This window comes from Mobula hypostoma, chromosome 1 (assembly GCF_963921235.1).
Source record: "Mobula hypostoma chromosome 1, sMobHyp1.1, whole genome shotgun sequence".
Taxonomy (NCBI): Eukaryota; Metazoa; Chordata; class Chondrichthyes; order Myliobatiformes; family Myliobatidae; genus Mobula; species Mobula hypostoma.
In genome coordinates this window covers 43,270,493-43,284,428 of record NC_086097.1, presented here as the reverse complement: position 1 = coordinate 43,284,428, position 13,936 = coordinate 43,270,493, and the positions used below count along the sequence as shown (strand labels likewise).

At 41.0% G+C, this 13,936-nt stretch overlaps 1 protein-coding gene across 1 annotated transcript in view; it reads left to right on the top strand.

Moving 5' to 3' along the window:
- Positions 1–6,641: 6,641 nt before the first annotated feature.
- Positions 6,642–13,936, top strand: part of LOC134345887 (ribosome quality control complex subunit NEMF-like) — a 68,469-nt gene continuing 61,174 nt past the window's right edge. The window contains exons 1-4 of the mRNA XM_063047220.1: positions 6,642–6,738; positions 8,289–8,357; positions 11,137–11,239; positions 12,185–12,310. Of these exons, the coding sequence (XP_062903290.1) occupies positions 6,683–6,738; positions 8,289–8,357; positions 11,137–11,239; positions 12,185–12,310 (354 nt within the window). The 5' untranslated portion in view covers positions 6,642–6,682. The remainder of the gene's footprint in view (positions 6,739–8,288; positions 8,358–11,136; positions 11,240–12,184; positions 12,311–13,936) is intronic.

Genomic DNA, 13,936 nt, shown 5'->3' with positions numbered 1-13,936 from the left:
CCCTCTGGCTAAAGAGATATTTCCTCGTTTCTGGAGCCCAAAACTTATCACAATACTCCAAGTGCGCTCTGAGTAATGCCTTTTAAAGCCTCAGCATTACATCCTTGCTTTTGTATTCTAGACCTCGTGAAGCAAATCTTAACATTGCATTTGCCTTCCTTACCACTGACTCAACCTGCAAGTTAGGTTCCTTCAGGAAATGCTGCACGAGGATGCCAAAGTCCCTCTGCACCTCTGATTTTTGAATTTTCTGTCACACCTTTAGTTCACACCTTTATTCCTTCTGCAAAAGTGCATGACCGTACATTTCCCTACATTATATTCCATTTGATACTTTGCTCATTCCCCTAATCTGTCTCAGTCTTTCTGCAGACACATTGCTTCCTCAACACTACCCTTCCTTCCACCTACGTTTGATTCATCCTCAAATTTGGCCGCAAGGCCATCAATTCCTTTATTCAAATCATTGACATACTTTGTGAAAAGAAGTGGTCCTTACACTAACCCCTGTGGCACACCACTAGTCACTGGCCACTTTTTGTATCCTCTTTTATATTATTGGCTAGCTTACCTTAATATTTCATCTTTTCTCTCTTTATCATCTGTAAGTTGCCTTTTGTTGGTTTTTAAGAGCTTCTCAACCCTCTGCCTTCCCATTATTTTTTGCTATATTATATGCTTTCTCATTTGCTTCTATGCTGTCTTTGACTTCCCTTGTCAGCCACAGTTGCCTCATCCTCCATCCTCCCTTTAGAATACTTGTTCATCTTTAGGATGTATCTTTCCTGTGCCCTTTGTATCTCCCCCAGAAACACCACCCATTGCTGTTCTGCTGTCATCCCTGCCAGTGTCACCTTGCAATCAACTTTGGCCAGCTGCTCTCTCATGCATCTCTAATTTTCCTTTCCACCATTGTAATACTGATACATCCAATTTTAGCTTCTCCTTCTCAAACTTCAGGGTGAATTCTATCATATTTTGATCACGGCTTCCTCAGGGTTTCTTTACCTTAAGCTTTTTAGTCAAACCTGTATTATTACATAACACCCATACCAGAATTGCCGTTCCCCTGATGGACTCAACCATAGGCTGCTCTAAAAAGCTACCTTGTAGACATACTGCAAATTCCCTCTCTTGGGATCCTAACTAACCAGATTTTCCCAATCTACGTGCATATTTATTTTCACAACTGGCTTTTTATAAACAAGCCCTTTCTAACACCCATTGTAATTTGTAGTCCACATAAAGGCTGCTTTTCGGAAGCTTGTCTATAACTCCCATCAGGATCTGTTTACCCTTGCAGTTTCTTAACTCTACCCACAAGGATTCTACATCTTCATGGAATCCTGGTTAACCCGTTCTGTACCGGATGCAGTGATTCAGATCGACAGGATAGATCTATAGAGCCTCTCAAAAGCAGAGGTAGAGTATGCCTCATGATCAACTCCTCTTAGTGCACAAAAATATCAGTGCTGTCCCAATTCTGCTCACCAGACCTGGAATATCCAGCAGTTAAGTGCCATCCTTTTTACCTACCATAAGAGTTCTCCGGGATCATTTTGGTAGCAGTATACATTCCACCTCAGGCCAATGTCAATCAGTCTTTAGATGATCTGAGCAATGGGATCAACATGCATGAAAACAGTGCACCCTAATGCCTTCACCGTTGTTTTGGGAGATTTTAACTAAGCCAGTCTGAAAAAAATCACTAAGCAATTACCATCAACCGATCACTTGCAATACCAGAGGAAACAACACACTGGACCATTGCTACACCACCATCAAGAATGCCTACTGTGCTATCCCACGCCCTCACTTTGGGAAGTCTGATCACCTAGCTGTACTTCTACTCCCTGAGTATAGGCAGAGACTGAAGATTGCAGCACCAGCTGTGAGGACCAAGAAAGTATGGAAAGGGGAAGCACAGGAGCACCTACAGGACTGCTTTGAATTGGTGGACTGGACTGTATTCAGGGATTCATCTTCGAATCTAGATGAGAATGTGGTAGTTGTTACCTACTTCATTAAAACCTGTGTGGATGAGTGTGTGCCTACAAAAACCTACTGTACGTTCCCAAGCCAAAAGCCATGGATGACCAGGAGGTACGTTGTCTGCTGAAGGGTAAATCTGTGACATTCAAGTCTGGTGACCCAGGCCTGTACCAGAAAGCCAGGTATGATTTGCCAAGGGCTATTTCAAGGGTGAAGAGACAATTTTGAATGAGGTTGGAGACAACATTGGATGCACAACAACTCTGGCAGGGTTTGCAAGACATCACTTCCTACAAAGTGAAACCCAATAGCATGAATGGCAGTGATGTTTCACTACCAGATGAACTCAATGTCTTCTATGCCTGCTTTGAAAGGGAGAATACAACTACAGCTGTGAAGATCCCTGCTGCACCTGATGACCCTGTGATCTCTTGTCTCAGATGCTGATGTTAGGCTGTCTAACAAGGTGGAAGGCCTTTTGCAAGGTGGAAGATCCTGATGGAGTACCTGGTAAGGCTCTGTAAACCTGTGCCAACCAACTAGCAGAAGTACTCAAGGACATTTTCAACCTCTCACTGCTATGGGTGGAAGCTCCCAGTTGCTTCAAAAAGACAACAATTATACCGGTGCCGAAGAAGATTAAATGTGAGCTGCCTTAATGACTATCGCCCAGTAGCACTCACATCTACAGTGATGAAATGCTTGGAGAGGTTGGTTATGACTAGACTGAACTCCTGCCTCAGCAATGATCTGGACCCACTGCAGTTTGCCTATTGTCACAATAGGTCAATGGCAGAAGCAATCTCAATGGCTCTTCCTACAGCTTTAGACCACCTGGACAACACAAACATCTATGTCAGGATGCTGTTCATTGACTATAGGCACAGAAGAGAGTGCAGATACTGGAAAATGTGGAGCAACACACAAAACAGTGGAGAAACTCAGTCAGGCAGCCACTATGGAGGGAAAGGGACAGTTGTCGAGATCCTTCATAAAGACTGGAAGGAAAGAGGGGAGATAGGGTGGTAGGAGGAGGTGGAGCAAGTGCTGGTGGCTGATAGTGAAATTTTCCAGTTTCTTTCCAATCATGATGAAGGGTTTCAATCTGAAATATTGGCTTTCCTTTTCCCTTTATCAATGCTGTCTGACATGCTAAGGTCCTCTATCATTTTGCATGTTGTTATAGAAAACTGCAAGTGTCTTTGATGATATACAGTACGTAGTCTTCTCAAACTCCGAATGAAGTAGAGCCACTGGTATGCTTTCTTCATGATTGCATCAATGTGTAGATTTCCCAAAGATATTGCCAGATCAGCAAGATCTTGTCAATTCACTTTAATCAGCCAGAAAGGAATTAAAAAATACAAATGGAATGGTATTGTGATCCCACAGTTAGTGCTGTTGCTGCATAACTCCAGCTACCTAGGCTCAATCTCCTGACCTTGGGTGCTCTATGTGCAATTTGCATATTCGCCTTGTGACGATGTACTCCGCTCCCCCCCCCACCCCCAGTCCATTGGTTTCCTCCAACCTCCCTAAGATATGCTATCTGATTAATTAAGTACTGCAAGTTATCTATAGTTAGTCATAGTCATAGTCATACTTTATTGATCCCGGGGGAAATTGGTTTGCGTAACAGTTGCACCATAAATAATAAATGGTAATAGAACCATAAATAGTTAAATAGTAATATGTAAATGATGCCAGTAAATTATGAATTAAGTCCAGGACCAGCCTACTGGCTCAGGGTGTCTGACCCTCCAAGGGAGGAGTTGTAAAGTTTGATGGCCACAGGCAAGCATGACTTCCTATGACGCTCAGTGTTGCATCTCGGTGGAATGAGTCTCTGGCTGAATGTACTCCTGTGCCCACCCAGTACATTATGTAGTGGATGGGAAACATTGATCAAGATGGCATGCAACTTGGACAGCATCCTCTTTTCAGACACCACTGTCAGAGAGTCCAGTTCCATCCCCACAACATTACTGGCCAACAATGAGTTTGTTGATTCTGTTGGTGTCTGCTACCCTCAGTCTGCTGCCCCAGCACACAACAGCAAACATGATAGCACTGACCACCACAGACTCGTAGAACATCCTCAGCATCGTCCGGCAGATGTTAAAGGACCTCAGTCTCCTCAGGAAATAGAGATGGCTCTGACCCTTCTTGTAGACAGCCTCGGTGTTCTTTGACCAGTCCAGTTTATTGTCAATTCGTATCCCCAGGTATTTGTAATCCTCCACCATATCCCCTGGATGGAAACAGGGGTCACCGGTACCTTAGCTCTCCTCAGGTCTACCACCAGCTCCTTAGTCTTTTTCACATTAAGCTGCAGATAATTCTGCTCACACCATGTGACAAAGTTTCCTACCGTAGCCCTGGTACTCAGCCTCATCTCCCTTGCTGATGCATCCAACTATGGCAGAGTCATCCGAAAACTTCTGAAGATGACAAGACTCTGTGCAGTAGTTGAAGTCCGAGGTGTAAATGGTGAAGAGAAAGGGAGACAAGACAGTCCCCTGTGGAGCCCCAGTGCTGCTGATTACTCTGTCTGACACACAGTGTTGCAAGCACACATACTGTGGTCTGCCAGTCAGGTAATCAAGAATCCATGATACCTGGGAAGCATCCACCTGCATCACTGTCAGCTTCTCCCCCAGCAGTGCAGGAGGAGAGTTGAGGTAGTTGACCAGAGAATTAGGGGTGTAGAATTGGATATGAGAGTGAATATGTTACAGGTAAGTGGGAAGGGGGAGGGTCAAAATAGCTATCTTCTATGTCAAAGGAAAGCATGAGAAATGTAAGAAAAATCCGAAAATATTCTGTGTTAAGTAATACTGCATGTGACAGGCAGTTTCAACCAGAACTGATTCCATTTAGCCATTTGGACTACAGATGCTAGTTGAGTCTGAAGACTGCATACAGTTATGGTCAGAATCAAGTGAATCACTGGTGTATGTTGTGAAGTATGTTGTTTTGCAGTAGCAGTACATTGCAATACATAATAAAATCAATAAATTACAATTATATATATGTATGTGTGTATATATAGAGAGAGAGAGTGTGTTAGTTGAGTGTATCTTCAGGCTTCTGTATCTCCTCCTTGATGGTAACAATGAGAAGAGGGCATATCCTGGGTGATGGAGATCCTTAATGTTGGGTGCCGCTTTTATGAGGCAACACCCTTTGAAGGTGTCCTCAATGCCGGGGAGGCTCGTGCCCATGATGAAACTTTCTACAGATTTTTTTGATCCTGTGCAGTGGTCCCTCCATACCTGACAGTGATACAACCAGTTAGAATGCTCTCCCCGGTACATCTGTAAAAATTTGCGGGAGTCTTTGGTGACCAATAAAATATAGCTGCTGTTGTGCCTTCCCTGTAATTACATCAATAGGTTGGGCCCAGGATAGATCTTCAGAGATGTTGACACCCAGGCACTGGAACCTTTCCACTGTTGATCAGGATGAGGATTGGTCTGTGTTCCCCTGACCACCCCTTCCTGAAGTTCACAATCAATTCCTTGGTCTTACTGAAGTTGAATGTAAATTTGTTGTTTCGGCACCACTTAACTAGCTGATCTACTTCACTCCTGTATGCCACCTCCTCACCATCTGAAATTCTGCCAATAAAAGTTGTGTTGGCACTCTTGTCAGCTGATCTATATCACTCCTGATTGCCTCCCCATCACCATCTAAATTTCTACCAACAATAGTGGTGGCATCGGCAAATTTATAGATGTTGTTTGAGCTGTGTCTAGCCCATAGTCATGGGCATAGCGAGTGAGGGTAGGGGGCTAAGCATGACGTGCGCATTTGTTGATTGTCAGTGAAGAGGAGATATTATTTTTGATTCACACTGACTGTGGTATCCCAATGAGGAAGTCAAGGATCCAGTTGCAGAGTGAGGTACAAAGGCCGATGTTTTGGAGCTTGTTGATTTGAACTGAGAGTATGACTGTGTTGAATGCTGAGTGGTAATCAATAAGCAGCCTAGCGTAGGTATTGTTATGTCCAGGTGATCCAAGGCCAAGTGGAGACACTCATGATATTTTAGGAAGGAAGTAATATCACTAAAGTAGGGTATGGAGGAAGTATGAGAAGAAACTGAAGTTTAGTTGTGTTAAAGACTGGTTCAGCAGAAATTGTTTTCTTTAGGACAGTGAAGGCTGAGGTTGTTTAATTGTAATTACACTTGAGAAGCCAAGTGAAAATGAATGAACTGTCATTAGTAAGAATAGTGTGCAGGTTTAAGGTAATTGGTAAAGATATTTGAAAAAGACGTCAAGAAGTTATTGTCTGAAAGGAAACTGAATGAGAACTTGATTGGCACAATTTATAACGATCTGATGGAGAAACGGGACTGTTTAAATTGAAATTTTAATCGGGAATGGATACGACGGGCCGAATATCCTCCTTTTTCTCCGATTCTATCAGCGTAGAGTTTTGTTGTAAGTTTATATGTGTATTCAGTACCCACTGGAGAACATACAATATAGAGAAAGGCGCAGTAATATCACTGTTTTGAGAATATTTTAATGCGTATCCTTTGCTGGAAACTTCCTGACTCTGGAGTTTTGCTATTTTGACATCAAGCGGGTCTGCTGTTAAATTGAGCCAAGGCACTTACCGTCTGGAGCAGGCGCGTGCGCAGAATGTAAGGGTGACTGTGTCGCGACTGAGTGTGCTGAAGATGAAGTTGCGTTTTAACACTATCGATGTCCGAGTGATCATCTCAGAGCTGCAGAGGTACCTGATAGCCCCTCATTTATATTTAGCTGCTGGATAGTGTTTGAGAGCGGCAAAGAATTTAGAAACGTGTCTGGAATCTTTGGTCCAAATGTCAAGCATGTTGGAGACGGGCTGTCACTGCCCCGGCCTTGAAGAACTGAGGCTACCTGGTTCACCTTAGAGGAAAGGGCTACAGATTTAATTTGGCCTCTTGTCAATACTGAGCTTAAGTTCTTGGGTAGTAGAAATCTCACAAAAATAAATAAAATTATTTCCATTTACGGTACACATTTGAAATACAAACTGTATGTTTTTGCCCTTGGGTATTGGATAAGTGAATAAAAAAAATCAGAAAATACTCGAGACAGCATTTGTGGAGCAAAAAAAAGTTAAAAGCTTATTAGAAATAGGCTGGGATTTATGCATTTTTGGTTTAAAATTCAATGTACATGCATCATCAAAGTATGTATGCAGTATACAATTCTGAAATTCGTCTTTCCCATAGTCACGAAGCAAAGAAGAACCATGGTACTAACCCTTCAAAGAAAAAACAATAAACTCATCAAACCCCCTCCTCCCACGCGCATACGGCAAAAAAAACCCGACGGAAAACACAGAATATGAGATACAAACGGCTTTTTTCAGTACAGTTCATGATCAGTACATGATCAAGATTTGCCTGTCACCTAATGTAACAGTGGGAGAACATTACAGTGTTGAACTTCCGGACGCGATGTTGGGCCTTGGAGTGTTTGAATATGCATAACAAGAAAGCCTCAGACGAGAAGGATTGACTTCCTATTGTATCCTGTCCAGCAGACTTCTAATGATTGCTTATTGCCAAAAAAAACCTAATTATTGCCATAAATAAAGTGCTGTACATGAGAATGGTTAAGTGGTGCTATGTTGCTAGTTGTGCAACTTACCTATCTACAATTGGGTTTGCATCCTGATGTACCCCCATCTGTATTTAAAAATAAGAAATCCATTATAATGCCAGGCAGCATCTCCAGGAAGAGGTACAGTCGACGTTTCAGGCCGCGACCCTTCGTCCTGACTTTGTAGATGAGAAGTGAAACCCTACTTGTTCACTTAACCCTACATGTATCAGGAATTGAGTTTCATGTTAGAGTAATACTGTGACTTTCTTGTAGTTAAGGTGCATGAGAGGGATGATAACTATAGGAAAGGTCTGAATTTTTATATAGTTTAGACATTATTTATTCTTATTTTCTTTATTTGCACATTACTCTACAAGTTGCAGTATCAACTTATGAGTACTTAATTTGAGATAAATGTCTTAGGTTTTCTACATATTTCTATACTAATGGCCAAAAATAAAAATTACCTGAGTTACAGTAGCCGAGTTTTGTTTCATGTAATTAAATCAAAAGAAGTTTAATATATGTCTATGCATCATTACAATAATTGTGCATTTGCACGTAATCATAGAAATAATCATTTAAAAAATCTTTTGGAAGTATATTAGTCAAATGTTTGCCTGATGTAAAGATTATGTATGTTTTTGTTTATTCTTTGTTTAAGTAACTAACATTAATTTCCTGTAGCTTACTAGGAATGAGAGTGAACAATGTCTATGATGTGGACAACAAAACCTATCTCATCCGACTTCAGAAGTAAGTTTGATAATGTTTTGTGCATCAGCCAAAGTATGGCTGTTAATTTATTTTTGTATCACTCCTAATCTAATTTAAATATTGTAATCATGTCATAAAATTATACAGTACAGAAACGTTTCCATGTTAACAATCAAGCACCCAACCATACTAATCCCATTAGCCCCCATTTGGTTCTTAGTTGTATATGCTGTGATAATTCAACTGCTCATGTGGATAACTTATTACATTTTGTGAGAATCTCTGCCTCCACCACTCCAGCAGGCTGTGCATTCCTCTGGGATTAAAAAAATTCTTGCATCCCTGTAAATCAGGGCTTCCCAATTGGAGGTCCATGGACCCCTTGCTTAATAGTATTGGACCATGACATAAAAGAGGTTTGGAACCCCGCTGTAAATCTTCTGCCGCTTATTGTAGACCTATGTTTCTCGCCTTTAGACACCTCTGTTGTGGGGGAAAGTTTCTTACTGTCTCTCCTCTCTATGCCCGTCTCATAATTTCGTTTATTGCATATGTGTATCTTTTCATATGTGAATTCTTCTCACGGGTTGTGTTCTTGAAAGCTTAATTTCTGTCACCAGCCTTCCTAAATGTGATAGTATATGTGTTAATGCATCAAAGGCCCAGAGAAGGGATAGCTAAGTGATGTCGGTTTCATTCTCTCAGAGTTCTTTATAATTTGACGGCACTCCAACCAGTGGCTTGGAATTCACTGCTAAGTGGAAGCAGGTTTAGGAAGTCTGCAGATTTACAAATACAAAAGTCCTGAACCTGCTGACAATTTTAAAATGCTAGGTCTCCCAGTTTAGTCTACTGCTCCACTTCAATCTGTCACTGGAGTTCAAAGTTCAAAGTAAATTTATTATCCGAGTACATGTCTTATCACCAGATACAACCCTGAGATTCATTGTCTTGTGGGGTTTATCAATAAATCCATAGAATAATAACCATAACAGAGTCAATGAGAGACCACAGCAACTAGGGCATTCAACCAGTGTTCAAAACACAACAAACTGTACAATACAGAAAGAAATAATAATAAATAAGCAATACCCATTGAGAAGATGAGTTGAAGAGGTTTGGAAGTGAGTCCATAATTGTGGGAACATTTTAAGAATGGGGCAAGTAAAGTTATCTTCTGTGCTTCAAGAGTCTGATGTTTGAGGGGTAGTAACTGTTCCTGAACCTGGTGGTGTTGGTCCTAAGGCTCCTGTACCTTCTTCCTGATGGGAACAGAGAGAAGAGAGCATGTCCTGGGTGGTGGGTGTCCCTGATGTGAATGCTGCTTTCCTGCGACAATGTTTCGTGTGGATGTGCTCAATAGTGGGGAGGGCCTTACCCATAATGGACTGGTATATATCCACTACTTTTTGTAGGATTTTCTGTTCAAGGGCATTGGTATTTCTATACCAAGCTGTGATGCAGGCGATCAATATACTCACCACTGCACATATATATAACACAAAATAATCTGCAGATGCTGGGGTCAAAGAAACACTCACAACACGCTGGAGGAACTCAGCAGGTCGGGCAGCATCCGTGGAAACGATGAGTCGACGTTTCGGGCTGGAACCCTCCCTCATGGTTCCGCCTCCTTCTGCTACCCATTGTGTTTTCCCCTATTCCTTCTTCACCTTTCCTACTTATCACCTCCCTGCTTCCTCTCCCCCACCCCTTTATCTTTCCCCTTACGGGTTTTTCACCTGGAACCTACCAGCCTTCTCCTTCCCACCCTCCCCCCACCTTCTTTATAGGGCCTCTGCCCCTTCCCTCTACAGTCCTGACGAAGGGTTCCGGCCTGAAACGTTGACTGATCATTTCCACGGACATATATATAAGTTTGTCAAAGTTTTAGATGTCCAGCCAAATCTCCACAAACTCCTAAGGAAGTAGCAACACTGTTTTGCTTTCTTCATAATTGCACTTACGTGCTGGGCCCAGGACAGGTCCTCCGAAATAATAACACAGAGGAATTTAAAGTTGCTGACCCTCTCCACGTGTGATGTCTGATCCTGCAATGAGGACTGGCTCATGGATCTCTGATTCAATTGTTCTGTGGTTGCCATAAGACGCGGGAGGTGAATAAGGCCATTTGGCCTGTCAAGTTTGCTATCCATTCTTTCATGGCTGATTTGTTATCTCCCTCAACCCTGTTCTCCTGCCTTTTTACCGAAACTTTTAACACCCAAGATAACTTCTCACTATTTAGTTAATGGAACTAGCTCTTAGGTTTTTGGTATCAGGATAGAGCAGGTACATGTTCTACAGCCCCACCAGCTTAGGGCCACTGATACATACAGATGTAGTATGGGCACAGAATAAAGTGCAGGGAGGTGGCTCGGCCGACGAGGTCAACATGTTAACAGTTGTAGATGTATTCTAGTAAACCTGATAGAACTTTACTGAAAAGTATTTCACTTAGCAACAAACTTCTATGATTTTACTTTTGAATCTTGCTGATTTAAACTAATTTCAAATACAAATGCTCTGTCTTCTTCTGTACTTCAGAGCAGTGACACTGTTTTGTTGTTTGTAAGGGTATCCATACAAGGGTAAAAAAAGTATGATTTTAAATACAATTATTCCATTCAGTAAAATAAGTTGCTCCTTATTGGCTTGAATCAAAGTTTAAAATGTTTTGAAACAATTCTAGAATGTGGTTTTTAAGATCATGCTAGACATTTATAATATAATTTATAAGTAATAAAGAAAATATTAATTTATAATCTCTTGATGTATTAAATTTGCTTGCCTCTGTTTTTTTTGCATTTCACCACAGGCCAGAATCTAAAGCTGTTCTTTTGGTTGAATCTGGTATCCGGATCCATACAACAGAATTTGAATGGCCAAAAAACATGATGCCCTCTGGCTTTGCAATGAAGGTGAAAATACCCACGATCCTATTATAATCAGAATAATGTCTTAATTATTCAGAATAATGTTTTAACATGAATATTGTGTTGGGAGACAATGCTGAATGTGTTAACACATTTGTTCTGACAGAGTATAACAGAATATGGATATCTATAAGGAAAGGATGGAAAACTTGGATTGTTCTCAGAGTATCAGAGGCTGTGGGAAGATCTGAAAGAGGTTTTTAAAGTTATGAAAAGCGTAGATAGGGCAGACAGAATGTTCTTTCCAGGGTAGAAATGTTAAATACCAGAGGACACTTCTAAGGTTGGGTGGCTGGGGTGTTAATTTAAAGATCATGTGAGGGACAATTTCTTTACACCGAGAATGGTAGAGGCCTGAAATAAATTACTAGGGGTTGTAGAAGAATTAGGAGGTTTGGTTAGATGTTCAGAGGCTTTTATATAAACATATGAATATGAGGGGAATGGGGGTATATGGATGATACACAGGAGGCAGGAATTTGGTATCAACTGGCATCAAGATCATCGTCGGCCAAATGGCCTATCCAGTGCTGTACTGTTCTACATTCTAAGAAACTGCAGGTGCAAAATATCTACTGGAGGAATTCATTGGGTCCAGTGGCGTCAATGGGGAGAAAATGCAGGGTTTTGACCTGCAACTTTCACAATTCCTTTGCCCCACTGCTGATGTTTCTAATTTCAATTCTCCTGCTGGACCACTGACACCTCCAGCAGACTGTCTTATACTCTGCAATAGAATTACTAAAGTCTGAGTCGTATAACAGGGATTTTATATATACTCCGGAATTTTATGTGACTGCATTATATGCATTTCTTGAGGTCTTAATGATTCAGTAGGAATATAAAAGTAATTTTCACCGTAACTCTTATAACTGACCAATTGTTCAAATTTATATTAAAACTGGTGTCATTTTTTTGTTTCGATTTCAGTGTCGTAAACATCTAAAGTCACGAAGATTGATTTACGTCAAGCAACTTGGTGTTGATAGAATTGTAGATTTTCAGTTTGGTTCTGATCAAGCAGCTTACCATTTAATTGTTGAATTATATGACCGTGTAAGTTACATGAAAAAAATTGTCTTGCTTTTGAAAGAAATAGAAGTAAAGTACATTTAATTGATTCATTGTTTCATCTGCCCAATAATATTAGAGATCTTCATGGGAATTAAAGTGTCCTGGAAGAATATATAGGACATTCTTTATCCCCTATCTCAAGTAGTCATGAAGTATAATGCAAATTTTATTTGGGTAGTCTTAATCCAGAAAGAATGTATAATACAGAGTCAAATTAAAGCACCAGACTCATCCAGACTGGTATAGTTAGTTGAAACGCGCCACACAAATGGAGCAGAGGATACATCATAGAAATAAGTGTAGGGATTGTTTTAAACCTCTTTAATCTAGAGGTAGATTGTATTTGCAGTTGATTTTGAGAGTCTTTAACAGTGGGTTGCTGACTTGGTGCAAAGATCAGGGACATATGGAGTGGCAGGAAAGAACCTAGAAGACTGGAAGTTATTGTTGTGCTGTATGTCAGAAACAAAAATCTGGGGTCATCCTTGCTAAGATTTAGGCATTAGATTTTAAAGGAGGTAATATTCCTGGCGGTTTTCCTAAGCTTGGTGCGTATTGACACAGGAGCAAACAGAATGAGAGAGCTAGTTGGAAGGGTTGTGTGAGGTAACATATTTCAGACCAGTATGAAAAGTGTTTTTTTTTAAAGCCTGTGAATTTCTGGCCTTCATATCCAGAGGAGTGTAGATTAAGGGCTATAGATTGGTAGTAGTGAAGATGCTGTTTGGCTTGCTTTCTGTCATGGGCAGGGGTATTGAGCATAAGAATTTGGATGTAATGTGACACCTATACAGACATTATTAGGCCACAGTGGAATATTATGTGCAATTCTGATCACCACCATACAGAGAAAGGATGTGGTAGTGCTAAAAAGGCTGCTGAACAGGGTCACCATATGTTGCCTGGAATAGACGACTTTAGTTACACAGGGAGATTGGCTGGACTGGGATTGTTCTTACAGCAGTGCAGGAGGCTGAGGGGTAGCCTCTTATAGAGGTTTATAAAATTCCAAGAGGTATAGATAGGCTTTTACCAAGGGTAATGGAGTTTAAAAATAGAGGACATAGATTTAAGGTGACAATAGATGTTCTCAAATGAGACCTGAGCGCCAAATTTCTCGCAAAATTTGATGGATATGTGGATCAAGCTGCCACAGGAGGTCGTAGAGGCAGGTAAAATCACAGAGCAGAAAGTACTTTGACAGGTATGTGGTTAGAAAAGAAAATGAAGGATACAGGCCAAGCACAGGAAAGTGGAATTAGAATAGATGAACACCTTAGTCAGCATGAATTGAGCCAAAGGCCCTGTTACTGTGCTGTGCAATTCTTAGGTTATGCTGTAGCTATGGAGAGAACTACTTAGATCACAGCTGGAGTTCTCTAAGGGCCAGACCTTAGTAAAGCTATATTTAAAGAGGTGTAGATTTACTAGATCTATAGCTGGTCTCTAGAATTGGCCTTTGGAATTTAGAAAATATTGGAAGTACTCAGGTAAAGAAGCATTAGTGAAGGGAGAAACAGAACATTGTCCTTTTGAGCTAAGCTGCATCAGCAGGCATTCTGATAGAAAAGTAAACCTGAGCTGTGTATGTTTTTAATTGATAATGCC